The sequence below is a fragment of the Anas platyrhynchos genome, chromosome 1 (genome assembly GCF_047663525.1).
Source record: "Anas platyrhynchos isolate ZD024472 breed Pekin duck chromosome 1, IASCAAS_PekinDuck_T2T, whole genome shotgun sequence".
Lineage (NCBI taxonomy): Eukaryota > Metazoa > Chordata > Aves > Anseriformes > Anatidae > Anas > Anas platyrhynchos.
Window position 1 is genome coordinate 179841672 of NC_092587.1, and position 20863 is coordinate 179862534.

Here is a 20863-nt window from a genome sequence, read left to right on the forward strand (position 1 = left end):
TGGGATCTCTGGAGGATCTGGAACTGTGATGCAGCCCACACAGAGCACAGAAAAAAGTGTCATTGATACCTTTGCTCTTTTTAGGACTTCAGACTACTCTGTGGGTCCAAGTGACCAGTGGTATAAATTTGATTATCTCCGATTCACAGAAACTACCAATCCTGAGGAACAAAAAAACTTGAAGTCACTTTTTTTTCCCCTTCCCTTTGTGGCATGTGCTTTCTGCATTATACATGCGAGCAGTGTGATTCTCATCTGCCATGCATCTGGTAGGAGAGCACAGGTGTAAAAGCCATTCCAGAGGCATAAAGGATCTTCACTCTTCCCTGGGTACCTGAGAAGAAGAAAGGTACCCTAAGAAGCAAAGGAGCAAACGGGGGTTGGATGCCAAAACAGTGGAACCAAATGTGGAACCTAATACACACCACAAGTGCAGAACTGGATGAAACCAGTGGCTTGGGGTCTTACATCTAATGTTTTCAGCACCACAAACTTTAGAGAAAGGTGAGAGGCACTTTAAATCTCTTAAAACAATTTATGTTCTGAAATACAAGATCATCTGTCCTTCAGAGGGGTTGGTCTTCAGATGTCACCACAGAATGGCTTGGGTTGGAAGGGACCTCAAAGATCATAGGCAGGGATGCCATAGCAGTACTGTTCTGGATGTTATCTTGTTGATTTGTTTATATCTTTATTGATAAAATAAAAAAAAAAAAGAGGAAAAAAGACACTTTTTGAAATTTAAATAATCTGTTGGCAAAAATATTGAGAAACGTATACTTATGGGGGATCTGGCGTTGGTAGGCCATCCTCCCATTGAGGCACAATTGGTGTCGCTATCCCAGAGCCAACTTGATGACTATTCAGTGATGGAAATAATGAGAGTTGGCTCATTAACAGAGCCATAAATGAACGTGAATCTATTTTCCTCCACAAAATCTTTCAAGGCAGGGCCGCAGACAGAAGCCGCTACAAGCACCTGGTCTTGCCGACTCCTTAACACCGCGCCTTCCCTGAGCACGCCGCGCCTCTGCAGCGTGTAAAAGCTTTAAAAACTAAAAACTTCCCAGCAATTCCCAACCTCTCGCTGTGCTGGGGACAAAACGCGACAAAAACTTCACAGGGCAAGGCGGAACCCTCGGCTCGGGGCTGCTGTTCCCGGCCGGCGGCGCTGCGGCGGGACCGGGAGCTCGGGGCCGGGCAGCGGCCGCCATGTGGGGCCGTGGGGCCGGGCGAGCCGCCCGCTGCTCCCTCCTCCTCCTCACCGGGCGGCCTCGCAGGTACCGGGCCGGGCACCGCGACCCCAATGCCCGCAGGGTGCCGGGTTACCTCGGGCAGGCCGCCGCAGCCCCTCGCTGTATCCATAAGGCGGGATCTGGCGGCTTTTGGGGTTGTGGGGGGTTGTGTAGGGGGGATGCCTTGCGCTCTGAGGGCTTTACAGAGCAGTGAGCAGGATTTCTGAGTGTTTTTACACACTGTGCAGCCTGAGGGCATGGAAAGGAGGGTGTTTGGGGAAGGTGTGTGGAGGGCAGCCCCGTCAGGCAGCAGGGATCCTCACCAGCGTGGCCCCAAAACCATGCCTCTGTTAGCCTGCCGCATTGCAACAGTGAGATTTGGGGTTTAACGCTGGGAATTTAGTGATTTATCAAGTGCGGAGTGACTGGAGTAATAAAGAGGTGCCCTCTGATAATACTAGTTATTTATTGTTATTTTTTTGAGAGTTATATGGGAGAGGTGGGGAAAACGTCAAAATTGCTGCAGATCAGCTGAAATATTTTGAACCATTTTTCTTTCTTCGTTAACTTGAAGGCGGTTCCTAAAATGCAGTTTTGAATTGAAAGATTTCAATATTTCATTTTATGTGGCTGAAGAGAGCCGTTCTTTGGATTTTATGGTACTTTTTTTCCTAAATAATCCAATTGCATCCATGTTTCAGCAATATCCTAAGCAGCTCTGTGCTGCCCCAGCTTCCTGTACTCACCTGCACCGTGCTGGTTTTGGCTTCTGTGCAGTGGTGAGATGTGGTCAACTGGGCAGGGGAGCTGCTCCAGAGGGAAAAATAACCAAAAAAGCTGTTTTGCATGTAGCCGGGTGATTTTACGGCAGGATCTGGTTCCTCGTATGGCTGCACAAGTGCCTGGCTGCACGATGTAGGGTTTATTAAGTTTCATGCTTGTAGGACTGTGAGGGATGGATGTGGTCAAAGGTTGGACGTGGTGCGTAGGAACATGGTCTAGTGGGTGACAGTGGTGGTAGGGGAGGGTTGGGCCAGGTGATCTTGGAGGGCTTTTCCAGCCTTAGTGATTCTGTGAAGGATCAATGTGAAAGGACATGGGTGTGAATACGCACTGATGTTGCCAAATTTTTTTTGCTTTTGTTTTTTTTATGCATGGTGGCAGTGATCTCTACTGCATTATTTTAAAAGTTTCAGTGAGTTTTCTATAGTACTAATTAATTTAAGTATTAGGTACCAGTAATGTGTTTTTGTTTTTTTTTTTTGAATAGTTGTGTGATTTGTTATTTTTTTTTTAACCTAGGCTCATGCAAATTTACGTTACTAAGGTCATAGTACCTAGCATGGAATAAACCTAGCAATAATGTTAAAATGTAGGGATTTTGAATGGTCTTAGAATTTTGTTTAAGTTCCTAGATTAATCAAGAACTGGTTTGTAGAGGGAATAAAGTTGTTTATATTCTTTTTGTTCTGAAGAAGCCATAAATAGCCAAGGGTTGTAAAAAAGAAACGGGCTATAGGCCTACTTGAGGAACAAAAAGTACATTTAATATGTTCTTTATATACTCAGTTTGCACATAATTAGGACTAGACAGTTGTAAATAATGTTTTTTTTCTAGGCTTACAAAATTCAACTGCGGAGCCTGTTCATAACTTCAGATGTGTTTATTTATTTGTTTATTTATTTACCTTTCTGTATTATCTAGCAAAATTCAGAAACTCTTCAGCACTAGCAGTGTGCTGTCTACTGAGAAGGACAAATCGACCGCTTCCACAGGCAGCACCAATGAAGTGGCATCAAAGAGTCCGGAGGGTGCAGCAGAAACACCAAAGCAGAAGTTGTTGAACATCATTGGCAATATGAAAGTAGAAGTGACCTCCAAGAAGAAATTTCAACAGCTAAAAACACAAGAGATCAAGAAGCAAGCCACAGACAAGCTGGAAGGCCTTGACAGCAAAAGTAGCACGCTTCAAGGAGCTGCAGAAGACACCCAGCGGTAAAGTATAACATACGCGCTTCTTAACCAATGTTCTTTTCTTTTTTTTTTTCAGATTGTTTTTGTTGTTATCTAGGACAAAATAAAGCATCAACTGGTGTTACCAAATACAGAAAAGAATCTTGTGAAGGAACATAGCTTATAAATGTAGCTTATGGTAAATTGTAGAATGGATTGGGTTGGAAGAGACCTTAAAGATCACCTAATTCCCACCCAACACCATGGGCAGGGACACCTTCCACTAGACCAGGTTGCCCAAAGCCCCATCCATAACTGCCATTTCTGTGTTGTCATTTTTTATTATATTAAGGCTTTAATGCCTTTGTATTTCCATATCTGTTGTGTCTCTTAACAGAACCAAACCTTTGAATCGGGAACTGGTGGAAGCTGTTTCTGCAGTCGCATCTTCCTTACCACGCAGCAAGGAACAGACAGAATCAGAACTACTCGCACAACTAAGAAGACACGAAGAAACCACAGATAAACAGAGAAAGGGGGGAACTATTAACATACGGTCTGTATACTGAATGCTGTTCTCAGTCATGCTTGAAGTTCTGATTTTGCATCGTCATCGTGAAGGTGGCTGGATTCTGTGTTGGAAAGATGGCCCTAAAAGACAGGTTGTCCTTGGAATTAATGAATAATGGGGTTATCATTGGTCTCGTTTACTCCATAAATTTTGGCAGAAATTGAACTGTTTTCCTGTCCAGGATCATTATTTCATTATTTTCTTGGATAGACTAGTGAAATAAGGGCTTCTTTCTTCTTCTTCTTTTTTTTTCTTTTCTTTTTAGTTTCAGAAATTTTCACGTAATGGAGGGACTTGTAGACGTTTCAGACGCTCTGTCTGGACCGGTGAATTTTCATGACAGCTCTGAAGAACTGAGCTGACCTAGAGCAACTCTATTTATAACCCCACCCTTCCTTTCAAAACTTTCCAGTCAACCCAAGAAACTCATCTTTTGGCTCCAGTCCGTTTCCAGTGCGGGTTTCAAACAGATGAGAAACATTTGTTTGGAAATTGAAACAGTTGTGCATATTGCTCTTCTTTTGGATGACAGCTAAACACAGACTGTTTTTTTCGGCTAGTATTCAGATAATTACCCAGAAAATAAGGCATTAAATCCAGATGAAATGCTGAACTAAACAGAAAGCTGTATCTTCAGCAAAATAAGAATGCGAAGCCTTTATTTCTGGCTCTTTGCAGCGTGAACTGCAAGAATGGTTATTATCTTAGATTGAATTTATTCTGTGGAAATGAATTTGTCCCAAACCAGGATTTAAGTTTGGACCATGTAGGTTGCTATAGGGATTTGTAAGAGATTTGTTTGTGCTTTGTGTGTTTATCAATGAACTGCAAGCAGAGTAGCCAACAAACTAATGAGGTTTGCTGCGGATGTCCATGTTTTAAGGGAGTGAAAACTGAGGAAGAATACAACAGATGGTTGCAAATAGATCGAGAAATTGGGAAGCACAATGCTCAGTGAAAAACTCGGTTAAACAAAGTGTGTGTTCTTCAGGGGTTGTCAAAGAAAAAGGGAGAAGCTTTGCAAGTTTCCTTTTTAGCCTGAATTCAGGATTTTTCCACCAACGGTTGTTGTGGAGAGCAGAGTGAAATTCTCTCCAAGCATGTGAAGTCCGTGCTATTAGGTTGAGGTACGTTTTTAGGTAATATACACAGGCATCTCCAAAGGCTGCGTGTGTGCTGTTTTCATAACCTCCTCTCAGTCTGAATATGAGAGACCTTGAGAACTTGACGGAAGTTTCTCCCTCCACAGGCTTTTGGAGCCAAACTGAATAGCTTTGAGGGTTAAAGATCTGAATGCTTTACGTAAAATCAACGCGTTTCTGCCTTCTTCTTGGTTTTGTTCAGTATTACCAAAAAATGTGACACGCTTCCTAATATAAGAATAACAAATGAGGAGTGCTTGGTATAAGGAACATATTCATTACACTGGTCATTAGCAGTGAGGTTATTCCATCTCTGTCCCTGGGGTTTTTGGAAGAGTAGAGTACACAACTGCCTTAATAATGGTATAGTCTGTGGGTGGTCAGCTTCAGTGTAATTACAGCAGCAATTCCAGAGAAGATGTTGGAGGGTCATGCTGTTACTGACCAAGCTAATACGTGCGGTGGCTAACCTCATGTGCACCTGCACCTCTTTCTTAAGATATACACGCTCTAAATTTGGTGGTTCTGCTTCCTGGCAGCGAGGTCTCTCTCTAACCACCCATTGCGCTTATCCTGAAGGACCTAACGCAGCTGCGGCTGCTGTGGAAAAATGAAAGCGTCCGAGGAAGTTACAGTCTAAGCAGAGAGGCTTTGTGCTGTTAAATTCTGAAGAAATTTAAAAGCTGAAGTCCCTGCCTCGTGCGGCTCTGTGCAGTTGGTAGAGGTGGTAAGATGTGATGATACTGCACTGTCTTTTAACGTCTTGTGGATGGATTGCTTTGGGTAGAAAAACGCAGACATTCAAATGCCGCTATGGTTACAAAAATTTCCTTTTGCACACAGCCTTTTAGTTGGTGAGGAATGTCATGATGGGCTTGCAGTGCTTTGAGTTGGCAATTCCTTTGACTCCCTGAGCCAGCTTTGTGAACTAGCTCGTTTCCACCTTGAAAAATATCTTAGTTTTTTTTTTAACATACGCTGAAAAGTCAGTTTTTTTCCTTAGTAGTTGGGTAACGCTTTGAAACTAGCAGTGGTGGATGGGTTGTCTAGAAAGATAAATAAATCTTGATGATTGTCATGACTGAAAACTTGGCTAACAGCAACATTTCCTAGCTGGAATATGAGATTAATTTGGTGCTTTTGGCTTTCTGGTCAGTATTAAAAATGTTGATTTAAAAGGTCCAGTAGCCCTCAGTCTTGCTTGGGCATGACTTCATTTTCCAAAAGTATCTCTCTCCACACAAAGCACACAAAGTGCCTTTAAAATATTAGAAAGCAATTACTTTTTTTTTTTTTTTCAAATAAAAATCAACACAAAATAATCATGTCTGAATAAAAAGAGAATATGGGCTGCTGATTTTTTTAATAAAGCTTTTGCATTCAATATACTTATAAATTAAAAAAGCCAATATATATTCCACCTCTATTTAAAAAAAAGTTAAAGATGAGATACCATTGTAAGTGTTAGAACCCTATAATGCTCAATTGCAAAAAAAAAAAAAGGGAGGCCTCTATTGCCATTTTTGAGAATATCAAATATATATTTTGTAGATCTTTTGATTTGTAATATTTTTTTTTCAGTATCGTGGCCTGACCTCCAGAGGTCACTGTTGTACACAGCTGTCTCTCTGCCTTGTTTTGTAGCCGTCCCGAGGACAGCCTGTTCACAAGGAGGGGAAAATATTAATGACACAGGAATTTATTTATTTTGGTGTGGAATGAAGTTTCACGCAGTGGAAATTACAACAGCACTATACCAAAATAAAACCAGTGGCAACGCAAGTTGAAATTTCAGCTCCTGTTTTGGGTAAAAAAATAGATAAGTAATTCGGAGCTGAAGTCTAAAATATATCGCGAGCTTCCTGGATCTTTGTTTTTAGGGTCATAATTAACAGTTGGTAAGCAGGATGGAGAGAGGACCTGTGTTTGTTTGTTATAAAGGCTCAGCCTCGTCCCATCTCTGGAAAGCAGAGAGATCCGGGAACTTAGGTTCTTAGCCTCATCGTGGGGCTTGAGGTTTTGTCATGCAACATCCAACCACTGTAGATACTCTGGGGCTGGAATATGAATTTATAACCTACTGTTTTTCATTATAGAAGGCAATGAAAATGTCTTTGTGGTTTTATTTTTAGGGAACGGAGGGGCGCTATTAATTATGGAGTGATGAATATTGCCACCAATAATGCGCCTGTACCAGGGCTGGGGTGACATTGGGACTTTCTGATGAGCAATCTGATGCCATCGACTGTATGTGCTAATAGATGGGTGGCATAGCGTGTCCAGAAGGAAGGATGACCCCCCGTGCAAAACCCCAACTAAATCGAGTTCTGTCATGAGGAGAGCTTCTTGGAAGAAGCCTGATCCCCCCCATAGCACAGGAACAGGACAGCCGAGTCGAGCTGTTGGGCTGGGCCCCGTGGGGCTGACCTTAGGGTTTACGTTTGCCTGACCCTTGGAAGCGTGTCGGGTCGCTGGCCCTACACCAGCTCGCTGCTGCCAGCAGGCACCACAGAGGGCAATTTGTAGTGTGAGAGGCGCAAGTCGTCAGAGGTGGTTTTTCCTTTAAGATTAAAATGAAGTGATTTAAAGCTTGTTTTTGGATGCCTGTCTTTCAGAGCAGGTACTTGAAGAGCTGTGCTACTCTTGTTCTGCCATTCAAAACCACATCTAACGCTGAAGACAAAGCCTTATTGCGTTGCTGTGGCAATTAGCTTTTACAATTTTGGAGAAGTATTTCTTGCTAATAAAATCCCTTTTAACTTAAGATATCAAAAGCATAGTTTGAATTAATAAAGCTTTTCATAAAATGGATACACAGTATTTTTTACTCAGCCTGTTTTTGGTTTTTGGGACCATCTTGATGTCTTCAAACCTGAGCACTGCAGTTTTGGATGTCTGCACGTTATCGGAAGCAGTTAGGAACGGAGGAATAACCACCTCGGTCTTTACCAACCCACAGACACAACATTTAAGGGGGCAGGCGGGCTGTGTGTTTCATCCCTTACATTCAGAACAAGTGCTGCAAAGTGCACTGGAAAAGATAGGAGCGTTTGTTCTTCCTGCGTGATTTTGGCTACAGAATTGTGAAGGAAGATGTGGCCTGGTAGTGCTGTAACATGATTATGCAATGCAACAGATTGCAGTGGATCAGGAAAGGTGACCTACTTATTAGGGTGGCATGATTGACCCGTGTCAGCTGATGTGTGAAGGCAAGCTTCTTTTCAGGCTGCAGCCTGGGCAGAGTTGACTCCTCTCCAAAAAAATTGGTTATTTTTACTTCCTTATTTCAGGATATTCCTTGTATCCAGAGAAGTTTCTCGTGTACTTAAGCAAAACCTAATACACTCTGTGAATATGGGTGTGCAGATAAATGATAATTTTCTTCTAACTGGAAATGAATAAGTTTCAAAGAAAGCCCTCGTTTTAGGCTAAAATAGCACTTTTCATTTAGAATATAACAACTGAGATAGTTTTAAAGAGTAAGACTTAAGTATATGATGAGTTAAAAATAGATGTATTTTTTGAGGAATGTATAATTATGAAACCTATGGAAAGTAGGTTTTCTGATTGATATATGTGACAAGCTTCATTCCTGTGTCAGTTTGTTGACTTTTTACCTTTACATTTTTAATTTCAGCAATGTTATTTCAGAAATGTCAATTAAAAGGCAGTCACCAGCTCAGAGAGGTGTGATGATATCCAATCGCATTTCCTTGGCGATGGAGGAGGATGGGCAAAGACTCAAGCCTGAGAGACTCTCATCTCGCTCTTTTGACTCAAGAAGGTATTTTTTGTTGTGTTATCTTCCATTGCCCAGAGGAGTGTGCAAAAAATTACCAATGAGGAATATTTTAAATTTAGTCCCATGTATTCACGGTACCACGATGCTTCAAGTTTTAAAGGAAATTTAAAATTATTTTTCAAGAAGTGCTGTTAACATTGAAATCAAGTTCTGTGAGAACACATTGGTTAATGTTAACAAGGTAATCAACTTATTAATGCCTTTCTGATACTAGACTTTAATTTCTTTAAAAAATGAGTGGTGCTGAAAGGTAATTGCTTTTCTGTTTTAACCAGTTTAAATAATTCTCACGTACAATATAATTTTATATCGCTTTGCTAACTTTTTGTGAAACGGATGCTTTGAAGTCTTACTTTCATCTAATGGAAAACTGTGAAAAATGTTCTGTTCAGAAAAAAATGTGTGCTCTGTTGGGGTTTTAAAGAGATTTTGAGTGTTTTTATTTATTTATTTATTTACCTTGATAGCCCATGATATTATAACTGTCTGTAAAATGAACTTCATAATTTACATGGTGATTTCAGGCTACTTCATAAAGTTCTCCTGCCACTGTTTTTACCTGGCACGTCAATTTCTTCATTCATTAAGGAGTGCTTTTTACTCCTATAAGCTGTGCTTTCATGCCTGCGTTCTTTTAATTTTCCCGTGGCAGCTCATGATCACGTTCCTTCTCAGTGTCTTCTTTCTCTTGCGGTTCTGTTTTTAGTGAGATTAACTTTAATCATTAACGTGCAAATTGACACCTTTTTCTTGGGGTTAGAGGCTGGAAGCTGAGGGAATAATTTGTGTTTAGGGTGGATAATCCTGAAGAAAGAATTTGCATAACTAAGAAAAAAATAAGCATAAAGTTGTAGGTGCGTAGATGTACAGCAATCTGCCCTTTTTGGCTGAGACATCTAGTTCAGTATTTCATAAACAGAGAATTACGACTTCCCACAAGGAACTAGTTGGAGCTTATGTACTGAGCCATGCAGAACGTGCAAAAACCTCAAAGTGTGTGTGGCCAGTCGTTAGAATCACTTCGCCTGCTTGCTGAGATGTTTGTGCCTAACTTCCTTGTTCTTGAGCTACCAAACCGTTAAGGTATGTCATAAGGTGTGCAGTATGTCCTGGGACTTCTTGTTATAACAACAGGAACATCCTTCTGTGATGTAAAGTGCAAGAGGTGCTGCTTTTGTTGGAAGCTGAAAGAAAGAAGTGGAACGAGGGTATAGACCAAGCCCTTGATAGCTTAGATATTTCTGCTCTGGGATTTTCATTCATTCCATTCATTCTGCTATGAGCTGCTTAAGGAGCAAGGGGACAGCCCTCGTTATCAGTTGCTGAATAATAGCTCCATAGATAGATATTTTTAATCCAGGGATAATTATCAGACAGGGTTGGTAGTCAGGTGAAAGTCATTTTGTTATTAAGCTGTGATTCTTGACTGACTGAGAAATAGTTGATTTAAGGTGTTGGATTAAAAGATTTTCCAAGTTTGAAAGAATAGAAATAATACGATCTGTAAGTATATACTGAAAGCTTGAACTATTACGTGTTCATGCAGTGCATATTATATCTTTGATAAGATTTTCATTTATTAATATACTGCATAGTAAAGCAAATTTCACTTGCATTTGAGAACATTTATTATATTTATGGTATCTGAGGAGCCATCTCACCTTCTTTGTGTGATGAAATTCTCTGTGGTATATAACTTCGGAACAATACTTTTAAAAAAAAATCTTAAAAAGATTTTTTAACATCTCTGTAATGAACAAGCTGGTGGCAGTGTCACTCCCAAGTTTCCTTCTGCATCTCTGAAATTCTGGCAGGTGTACTTATCTATTGATAATATGCAAAGAATGGGTTAGGAAGAAGATGTTTAAATTGAATTAGTGTGTTTCAATGAACGGGATGATGTTGCTTTATAGTAATTTGAACTAGTCATTTTAAAATAAATGTTCTTCCAAGCCATGCTTGTATCTTCAGCCAATGTTTTTGGGAGTTACACACAGATAGGAAAATATAATCCTAAATCAACATTCTTTCAAGGCTGTGTAATTAGATTGCTCTATGCTGGAATAGATCCAGGGTAGTTACATCAGTAAAATGTAATATGACAAGAGCAGGTTTGCAAGAAGTAGTTGTGGCCATCAGAAATCTGCAGTAAAACCAGAGAGGTGAAATTTTTATGGTCAAGAAAGGCAGGTGTTGCCAAGGTAGCAATAAATATGTGTTAACATAAAGTAGGAACTATTACAATCTCAGTGGAGGTCTGCACTAATAAAGAAGATGGCGTGATTAAAAGGATCATTTGTTCTGAAGTTCAGTGTTTTACAGTATAGGCATTGTTTTCTCTTTGTTTCCATTTGTAGGAGAATTCATTTTGATTAATTGTTGAACCCTTGGAATTTTTGAGCTTATTTTTTAGTATAGGCTAATGCTGGAGATAAATATGTTTAAAAATAGATGGTCAGAATAAAATATTTTTATACTTGGAAAGGAGAGCACCAGGGTAATGCTATTTAGAATATATCATACAGCCGGGTTTTGTGTGTTTGCCATGTGGCACGAGAGGTGGCTGTGTAATCTTCCAAAAAGGCTATTTATGTCAGAAAGCAGGAATTGTATCATTACGCTGTTGCCTTTTCTCTTCCTGAATTGTGCAATATTATTTACAGAAAAAAAAAACACAAATCACCAAATTCCCTTTTTAGTTGCAACTTTGTGAAATTGTTTAAGGACTGTAGTTTGATACTGTTTAACTTCATTCAGGTTTGTAAATATTTAAGTGAAAAATGTCTGCGAATATAATTGATTTATGCTCATTCTTTCACATAGAAATGTTCTGGGAAGCTCTGTTACAGAGTAATAATCCAATCATAAACACTCTGTGGTTAAAAGCCTGAGGATTTAAAGAGAGTCACTATCTCTCTCTTTTTCTTTTTTTTTTTTTTTCTCCAGAGATCTGTTAGATCATAAGAATATTTTGTGCTTTTAAATTTTGTATCTGGCAGTGTTGTGAAGTGTTGCGAAATACTAAATATCGTTTTTCTCTTGTGTTTATAGAAGTCTTAGAGAAGGAAAGAGGCTTAATATATTCACTAAGGCTCCTCCAGAAATGGAAAGCGCGCTGAAAACAGGTTAGTGGAAATTCAATAATGAAAAAGCCAATGAAGCCAAGTTCTGAATTTTTAGAATATCAAGGGATTCACTGTTGTGAAAGAGACTCATGACCTGTTAACTTCCTGCTTTCAGACCTGTAAAAAATATATTTTAATGGAACTCTGCTTTTTAATGAACAAAACTTCCACACAGGGTCACACGTTAGTGTTTTCTGTATTAATTAGAACATTCTCTTACTGAACTTTGAAGGGTAAAACCAACTCTTTGTCACTATGAATGCTTTGGAGAGCCTTAAACCAGTCTGGAGAACAGGTATGTGGGCTCCATTGGTGCGTTTGTTCATTTTGCAAACTTGCTGAATTCATTTAATGGCAAAGAAACACAAGGCTGTGGTGTCAGGGAAATGAGCTAGCTTTACAGGTGGCTGTGCCAAAGCAGTGTGGAAACAAACTCTACTGTAAGCCTGGTTGCTTTGTGGGCTTCTTTCATCTGGTGTTATGTGGGTTGCTTAAAAGATCCTGTAGCGCCCAACAAACAACACCTTGCTTTACCTACTGTGGCTAGTGTTTCACACATGAATACTTAAAATCCACACCAAATCTCCTGCGAGATTAAACTAAAAGAAGACTGGTGAAATGGATATGACCCACCTCCATATATCTCTGCAGGAAGAGTCTCAGTTGCCACATCAGGGGGATGGATTTCACACGTGAAGTATGACTCAGCTTTAACACAGACTGGGTTTTGGCTAAGGGTGTGTGATTATGGGCAAGAAATTTAAAGTCTCTCCCTCTCTTTTGCCTTCTGAACAATGAAACTGCATTCCTACACTAATCTCTGGTACGCTAATTGCTCTAAAATATCCTGAGATGCTTTGGAAAAATGCATTATTGCAGTGTAATGACTTAGAACTGTATAGAAAGCTAACACGTGCAAAAGAAATAGCATTCTTCCTCTCTGGTAGCTTAGAAAATGGAACTCTTTTTTTTTTTTTTTTTTTTTTTTCTGTTTCAAGAGTAAGATTATTAGTTTTTGTCAGCTTCTAGCTTAGTAGTTTTCTCTCTTTCTCCCTCCCCCCCTTTTTTTTTTTTTTTTGGATTTGAAACTACAGGGAGAAATTAATTGGTTTATTTGATTTCTCTAGGAAAATGTCACATGGTGCTATTTGCCTATTTTCAAGCAGCTGTGAGCTTTCTGAGTGTAGCCACCTCTGTGGTGGACTATGAAAGTTGCTTATTAGAATGGAATTCAGTTTGCTGTTTTTTTAAGGCAGTCAACTTCCTTAAAAATCTGTCTCTATTTCAGATAAAACCACAGTGAATGCTGCAGGATTTGGGTTTTTGTTGTTGTAGTTTTTTGTTTGTTTTATTCTAGTTATCCTGACCAAAGTGGTACTCAAGTAATTGATATTTGAGTTGAAACAAATTTACTGAGGTCAAACGATGAGAGCTTAATCTCTCTTTTTTGCATGGCACAATGTAGACACGCTGGCACGTGGTAGTCACACCAAATAAAAAGTGAAGATACAAAATTTTTGCATGGTCCAGTTCTGTTACAAACAGTGTAAGAGAGCAAGTGGACTTTATTGGCTTTATAAGTAGATAGAAAGAAATAAGGTTCTTTCAGATTTTTTATGTAGCAGTTCCCTTTTTTATTCCAGGTAGCCTTGAGGAAATCTACCATATATTCTAAGCCAGAAAGCTTATTAAATGGCTTACTGACTAAGCCTGACAACCTCCCTCCCCCAAAAAAGAAGCCTTAATCTCAGGAAATACCAGCATGATACATGATACCTTGATTCATCTGCTTTCACTTTTCTTGGCTCGTGTTAGCTGAGATCATGAGTTAAAATATTATTTATAAATGACAGAGAAGCAAGCTCTGTGTTACATAATGAATATTTATTTTGAAAACGTGAATGTTAATGAAGTAAATTGGCATCCTGAAAAAATAGTTCATAACTGTTAGTGTAAAATCTCAGTATTATTTTCAGTTGCACAGAGGTGAAAATACCATTTATTTATGACCTTTACTGCAAGCTTGAGAACATGTGTTTCATCTCTCCTCTATTAGAAGATTTATTAGCAGCACGTTGTTAAAAGGTATTATTTAAGATGTGGACAATAATTTAATTCTGGTATCATTTTCTCATGTTGTCTTTTATCTGTTTATTCCTGCCTCCAGCCCTCAAATCAAAGTAGGCAGCTGGGGAATATAGTTCTGCATTTTTCCCTGTTAAGTAAGAAATAATTTGAAAAAGTATCTTCTGATTTGATGCAAAAAATGAAAACACTTTCCAGCATACAAAAATACTGTTTGCACTTTGAATGTTTTCTTAAAAGAAGGGGGAAGATTTTTATTTTTTTTAAATTTGAGTTGTAAGCCACGGAGCCAAAAATGAAATTATGTCTTAGTTTCAAATACTTAAGAGTAGTAAAATCATAACTGATTGGCCACAATCCACTTCAAATGGACTGTAACACTTGAATTCACACCAAAATCTCTGTCCTGGGGAGATTAGGGTGAATTGGTAACGGGAAGACAAGAAAACAGAGGGGAGCAGGACTTAGGCCAGCTCATGAAACAGCACCCCAAGGCACTCCCAGCTGTTCCTCCCTGTCCTGTGGTAACAGCTTGTTCCCTTTGTGTTCCCTTCGTTTCAGGGATGCGGTTCAGTCTGGGCTCATAACCAGTTCTCCGAGGGTGGAGGGGCAGGAACTCCCTGAGAGTGACTGCTGCCATGTGAATGCACTTGGATTTTAAAAATACACTCAGATTTATTTAGCAGGTTAGATACATCCCTAAAGGTGCTGTTGGACTGACAGAAAAATAGGACATCAGGATTTCTCAGGCCCAGGAAGCAGAAATCAGGCCTCCTAAGATGGTTGGGGAAGGGGTTGCCATCATTTATAGATTAAGAGTTGTCACCCTGAAGGAGAGTATGGTTGAGAAGTACCTGAGCACTGCTGTAGTAGGCAAGGTTGCTGTAGCAGAATGTACCAGTCAAGTTCAGAATTTGTTCTATATACAAGCTGGAAGACAGAAAGGGAAGAAAAAAAAAGTGAAAAAATCTTACTCTGGGTGAGGAGCCTAAAAATATACTGTCCTTTACTGGTTCAGAATTGTTTTAGATGGTTCCTAGTTCAATGAAATTTAATTTCAACAGACAATTCTCGCTCAAAAAAAGTGATGCTGGCCTCTAAGGTAGAAAAATTTGCATAACTAAGAGCACTGGTCTCTGGAAAGGTTAAGGCTAAAGGATATACATTGTGCTAGCCAACGAGAAATTTTTTGGCATGCTGATAGATCTTTAAAAAATTTTTGTGTTTTAGTATCTTCACCAACGATTTGGGATCTGGAATTTGCGAAGGAGATTGCAGCAGTGACTGACCAGCCTCCCCGAAACGGTTTTGAGGAGATGATCCAGTGGACAAAAGAGGGAATCCTGTGGGAGTTTCCAATTGACAATGAAGCAGGTATGGGCAGCGTTAACTTTTAATATTTGTCTGTATTTATCACTTTGGGGAATTTGTGTGTGTTCTGAGACTTTGACTGTTTTAACACGGTGTTTAGGATGATGAATCATGCATGTGATAGTAAACAAATGTAGCTTTCGAACGGTTCCAAGTCAGAGATTCTTCAGCTGAACTCATTCTGGCACTCCTCAGGTGAAGTCCTGCAGGTGGTTTGGCTGATCTGAGGGCTGCCTGCTGCCAGCACCGGGAGTTCTCCCTCCCTCCCTCCCTGTCCTGGTGCTTTCAACACCAGAGGGCTATTCAAGTCTGTTACGTAATACCTTTTACTATGAAAAAGAAGCTTCTAGCAGAGGAAGGAGACTCTCAAGACTGCCGTGGGTTTTATAATGCTTACTCTGTTCTTCAGTGTGGTTCTCGGACGCAGCGACGAGCCAAAGCCTAGTCAGCTGTTTGCCAGTTCCGTATCAGTACTGGCCGAGCGCTGAACAGTCATCTGCTCTCTGTTTTATCAGTTTCATAGGAAAAAAACAGTCTAAATATTCACTCATTCTGGGCATCTACCTTAACTAGATATCTTTGTGTGGTGTATTTGCTCCTATTTCCATTTATTAAAAAAAAAAAATCCTATTTCCATTTATTAAAAAAACCCCAACCACCACCACTAAATAAACAAACAAAAAAAGCCACCTCCCTGAAGTTAAGCCAGCAGAGAAAAGAGAGCACGTTAAGGAAGGACTACAGAAAGCAAGTGTACGCTTCAGGAATGGGGGTTTCATAATTTCAGGGAGAGATTGAGTGGTTTCTTTCTTTATTTTTTTAAAAAAGACATCAAACAGAACTACTTGAGAGTGATTCAGTCACTGAAAGCAAAACAGGTTAGTATCTGAAGCTGGGAGTCTTTGAAAAGCTGTCCTGTGCTGAATTGCAAATTGCATAATGTGCTTCATTGTCTCTTCATATTTATGCTCATCCTATTTTGGCAGTTTCTTCACAGAATTGAATCGCTGCTCCCAGAATCGATCTGTCCCGTCATGTAGAAGTCCAAGTATATTCTAGTCGTGTTTTTGCAAGCTGAAAACCGCTGCAGCCGATGGTTTTTGTGTTGTTGTAATGTGGCTGGAACCCTGCTGTCTGGGGCCCTCAGCGGACCGGGCGGCTTTGGCGGCCACTGGTTTTTCTGTTGGAGCAGCGTGGCCGGAACCGTGCTGTCTGGGCTGGGATGGCACACGGACAAAGAGCCTTCACAGATAGTTAGACAGGAATCTTTATTGAGTTGTCCACAAAGAGCGGTCATGTGGAAAATGCCGGCGGAGCGTTCCGAAATCTATCACCTCTCAGGTTGAAATATCAAGTCAGTGAATTGGGTTCGATCAAGCCGCCAGCTTTGTCCTGGCGCAGGCTGGTACTCAGACCAGCTACGTCCAAGTACAGTTGAAAACTTGAGAACCTCCTTCCAATTATTTCCACACACCGGAAAGAGTCAGTGGCTCTGCAGAAGAAAGATGCCCCTTCCCACCGTTAGCTCTGCAGTTTGATTGCAGTGAGCTCCCTCGATAGGAGGACGTTACCTCAGCTTGTTCTCTATCAAGAAATGTGTGATTATTTTTTTTCTTTTATGCAGAAGCAAGGGGCTCTAAAAACATCTCTGTAATTAAATTTTCTGTTGAGAAAGCTTGTGTGTTCAACTTCCAGCATTATGAAAGCCTTTAAAGTTTTAAATGAAATATGAAAAATAAGGAAGACAGCTTATAACTGCTTTTCTTGGCTTCAGAGCATCTCCAGTGTTCTCGTCTGAGCGCTTTACCAAGACACTGTGCTGAGCTTTGAGGCATCAGGGCAGGGTCATGATGTTTAAAACTTGTCCGGCCCTAATAGGAACATCTGAAGACGTGGCTAGACTTACTGGCTTGCTGCAGCAGCCAGTAAGTCTTCCCCCTTGCCCTGTTGTCAGCTCCTGCCTGCGTTTCTTTCCCTTTTCTGATACAGTTGAAGTCACTGTTAGGCAGCAAACTATCCTTTTTTTCTTTTTTTTTTTCTTTTCTCCTGCCTCTGATTAATTTTTACCAGATTAGCAAACCACTAGCATGGCTTGCGTAACATCATTCTCGCTCCTCCTTCTGTCTGGTTGCCTCTTCTGCTTCTAGCAGGGTTAGCTCCACTCCGTCATTTGCCGTGGCAAGAAGTTGGGGAAGAAGTTGATTTCTGACCTTTTAAAATGATGCCTGTGTATTCATGCCTCGATGACTCAAATCCTGAGGAGTGCAGTGGTTAGAAGGGCCAGTACGTGTTATTGGTGCAGCTTTGCTTTAGCAACCCATCCGGAGGAACAAATGCTTCTGGTATGTCAGAGATAGTTATGGCATAAGCAATAGGTATAGTGGAAGTCTTAGAAAATTACTGCCTTGGTTGCCTCTGATGGCTTTTGTAGGCAAAAAATTGCCAGGTCCTGCTCCGTCTGTTTTGCTGAGATGCTTTGCCCAGCATTGGGGCAGTTTACCAAGAGAGGTGGCAAATGTTACACAGTCGTTTTAGGGGAAGGGATTGTTTTGCTTATTTTTGGTCTGTTCTAGGGGCCTACTGTCAGGGCATGATTTATCTTGCTCAGAAAATATTTGGTCCTCTATTTACTGAGAATTTGTCATCAAGACACCCTATAAGAGTAGACACCCTATAAAACACCCTGTTTGCATTTGAGATGTTGCCTTTAAGGGAAGGCTGGACATTCCTTTGGAAGGGTTAATGTGTTAGCTAAAGAAATTTTTCTAGACTTTCTCTTTTGTAGTACACATGGAATTGGAAATAGGACGTTGAGAGTGACTTCTTGCTTTGAAATCGATAAAGAAAATCCTCTGCTTTAGGCTCCCACCATGCACGTCCTTTCAAATGAGGTTTCTGAGGACAGCTGAAGAGAGGGTGAGGGCAGTTGGGCAGTTGTGGTCTCTTTTTGTGATGCATACTTTACTTTTCTGAGGACTGAAATATGTGGTCCAAGTGAAGTATTTGGACTTAGCACTTCATCCCCAAACCATGTATCATGTCTTTGACAAATGAGAGATCACAACAGATGATGTAATGTTCCTCCTGACCTGAATTTTTGTGTGAGACTATAAATGATTTAATTTCCTTTAGATTAGAGATGAAAATTGGAGAAACTATTAACTAGACATACTCTCTTCCTCTATGTCCAAATGAAGAGCATCAGAAGAGCCCACACTTACTGGCGGCATTATTCAGATTCTTTCAGCAGTGGGTTCGTTGGTTTATTTCTCTTGGATTTTTGTGACCAACAGAAGCATGAAATCTGGAAAGGATGGTAGCTTGTGAACGCAACCATCGGCATCTAGGTACGGGGAGATTCCACCTCCCTGGGCTGGGGGAAGGTCAGCGTGGGTGGCATGGTAAAAAGATCATCTCTGTGCTTCTCTAAGTAGACGTAGCTTTTCAAGCATCATAGAAATACAAGTTCTGAAGCTGCTGTGATCTTTTTTATTTCTTTTAACATATCAGAAACAGGAGAGAGCTTGAGGAAGAAAGAAATACACTGTCTCTTTCAAAGACGAAGAGGATGAGTGGCGTGTAGCTGGCACTGGTAGACACTGCACATATTTCTGGGAAAGATGTGCAGGGAAAAATAGATGCGTTTCCCAGCTCCTTCAGGCAGTGCACTACCTAATGGAGGAAAGACAGAATGCAAACTTAATGAATGCGATAACACAGGTTGAGGGTCTTCTCCATCCCAGTATTATTCACCTAAAATTGAAGAAACTTTAACATATAAGGAAGCCTAGGACTGAGCTGGCTTCATTTTCTCATTTTTAATTCTGATGATTTAATGTTGGCAGATAACATATCATACCTTAGCTACTATAGGGAAAAAATGTACATCTGTGGCATAGACTTCCCATCTTTGTTGTGTGGAAGATTTCATGTGCAATAGTTCTCTCTGATAAATTTTTACCCAAAGTTGCAAGTGTAATTTACAAATACGTAGCAGATTAGGATCAAGTAAAGATTTTCATACATCTCTAACTGAAGGAAAATGTTTCAATTGCAAATCCCATTTTTCTGTGTATTTTTCTTTTTCTTTCTTTCTTTTTTTTAATCCCAGGAACTGCAAAAGCAACTTTTTTTTTTTTTCTATATGAAGGAATTTGTGCTTTGAGTCTTCTTGTGTATGCTAGCATCATCATATGAACATCTACAGCTGAAATCCACAGGATGGAGGACAAAAAACTGCCATAGGATCTGAGCTATATTTGATTAGAGATCTACAATAATCCCCTGTTCTATGTTTCTATGCAACCGAACGCTTTTGAATGCAACATTTTTTGCATTGGTCACTACTTACAAGTAGCAGCTGGTGTGATAGACAACATTTTTGCATCAGAATATGCTCACAGATTTGAAAAGCATTAGGAAAGCAGTTTCCCCTACCCATTTGGTAGCACTGGAGTGCTAAAACTGTGACTTGCAATGAACATGCAAGTTTTTTGTAACAGTTCCGTATCAGATACTTCAGGAAGTTGCCTCCTTCGTTCAAGATGAGTTTGCATTCTTCAACCCTCTGTAGAATTAGACGATCAATTCTTTTAAAAAATAATTTATTAAAAGTGTTGAGAGTCTAAAAGGTGATACACCTTATGAATAAAGGTTTCATGTATTGAGCAAACTTTTTTTTTTCCTCAAGAAGATTGATTTTTGGCATCAGCCTTCAGCAGTGTTACTATTAGATATCCTTGTAAATGGGAGCACAAAGTGGAGATAATACGGTAGATGGATAGGATATATGCTGACGTTTTCTGTGTGGAAAGAGAAATTAACATCTTAGAATTCTGAAGTTTCTTACACTTCGTGGTTTGTTTAATGCAAAAGGATTAAAAGGCACAGAACCATTAATTTTACTAATTAAAGGTTTATTTACAGGCTGTATTTTTTTTATTTTGTTAAATTCACTGTTGTATTATGATAATGACTTTGTCATTTTGTGTTCCTTTTGGTAGGGATGGATGATGATGCTGAATTTCATGAACATATCTTTCTGGAGAAACACCTCAAAGACTTTCCCAAGGAAGGACCTATTCGCCACTTCATGGAACTTGTCATCTGCGGGCTTTCAAAAAACCCATACCTCAGTGTTAAACAGAAGATCGAACACATTGAGTGGTTTCGGAATTATTTTGACGAAAAGGAGGAATTTCTTCAAGAGATGTGAGACTTGACATGAAGAAAATGAAATGGACGAAATACTGTCTGTGCAAAGTAGTCATGTCACCGGAAAGTTGCATTTTAAATAAAAAAGATCATACTTTCATGGGTGTCCATGCTTATGTAGATCTTTTTTAGGAACAAAAGAAGGAACTGAAAAGTATAGATCTAATAGAATGTGTGTTTAAAATATAGCTTATCAGAATCATCTTTTAAACTTGAAACTAATCTTCTGACCTTAGAATATATTAAGACTAATTCCAGTTCTTACTCACTTCCCATTTGATGTGTATCTTCATAGGTTTGTTCATCTTTTACATTCTTGAAAACTTGAAATGCTTTCATAGCAAAAAAATCCTGACACAGCTTT

The 20863-nt window shown here is 39.8% G+C and overlaps 1 protein-coding gene across 1 annotated transcript; it reads left to right on the plus strand.

Moving 5' to 3' along the window:
- Window positions 1-1123: 1123 nt before the first annotated feature.
- Window positions 1124-20599, plus strand: MRPS31 (mitochondrial ribosomal protein S31). Its single transcript, XM_027470920.3, has 7 exons — window positions 1124-1280; window positions 2941-3231; window positions 3587-3745; window positions 8540-8686; window positions 11756-11829; window positions 15145-15288; window positions 20289-20599. The coding sequence occupies exons 1-7, from the start codon at window positions 1213-1215 to the stop codon at window positions 20498-20500; spliced, it is 1095 nt and encodes a 364-aa protein (XP_027326721.1). The 5' UTR covers window positions 1124-1212; the 3' UTR covers window positions 20501-20599.
- The last annotated feature ends 264 nt before the right edge of the window (window positions 20600-20863 follow it).

Excerpts from the sequence above, each read along its gene's own strand:
- MRPS31 (XM_027470920.3), top strand. The coding sequence starts at position 1,213 with ATGTGGGGCCGTGGGGCCGGGCGAGCCGCCCGCTGCTCCCTCCTCCTC. Across the intron at positions 3,232-3,586 it reads GCTGCAGAAGACACCCAGCG|AACCAAACCTTTGAATCGGG; the intron begins GTAAAGTATAAC and ends GTCTCTTAACAG. Across the intron at positions 15,289-20,288 it reads TCCAATTGACAATGAAGCAG|GGATGGATGATGATGCTGAA; the intron begins GTATGGGCAGCG and ends TCCTTTTGGTAG.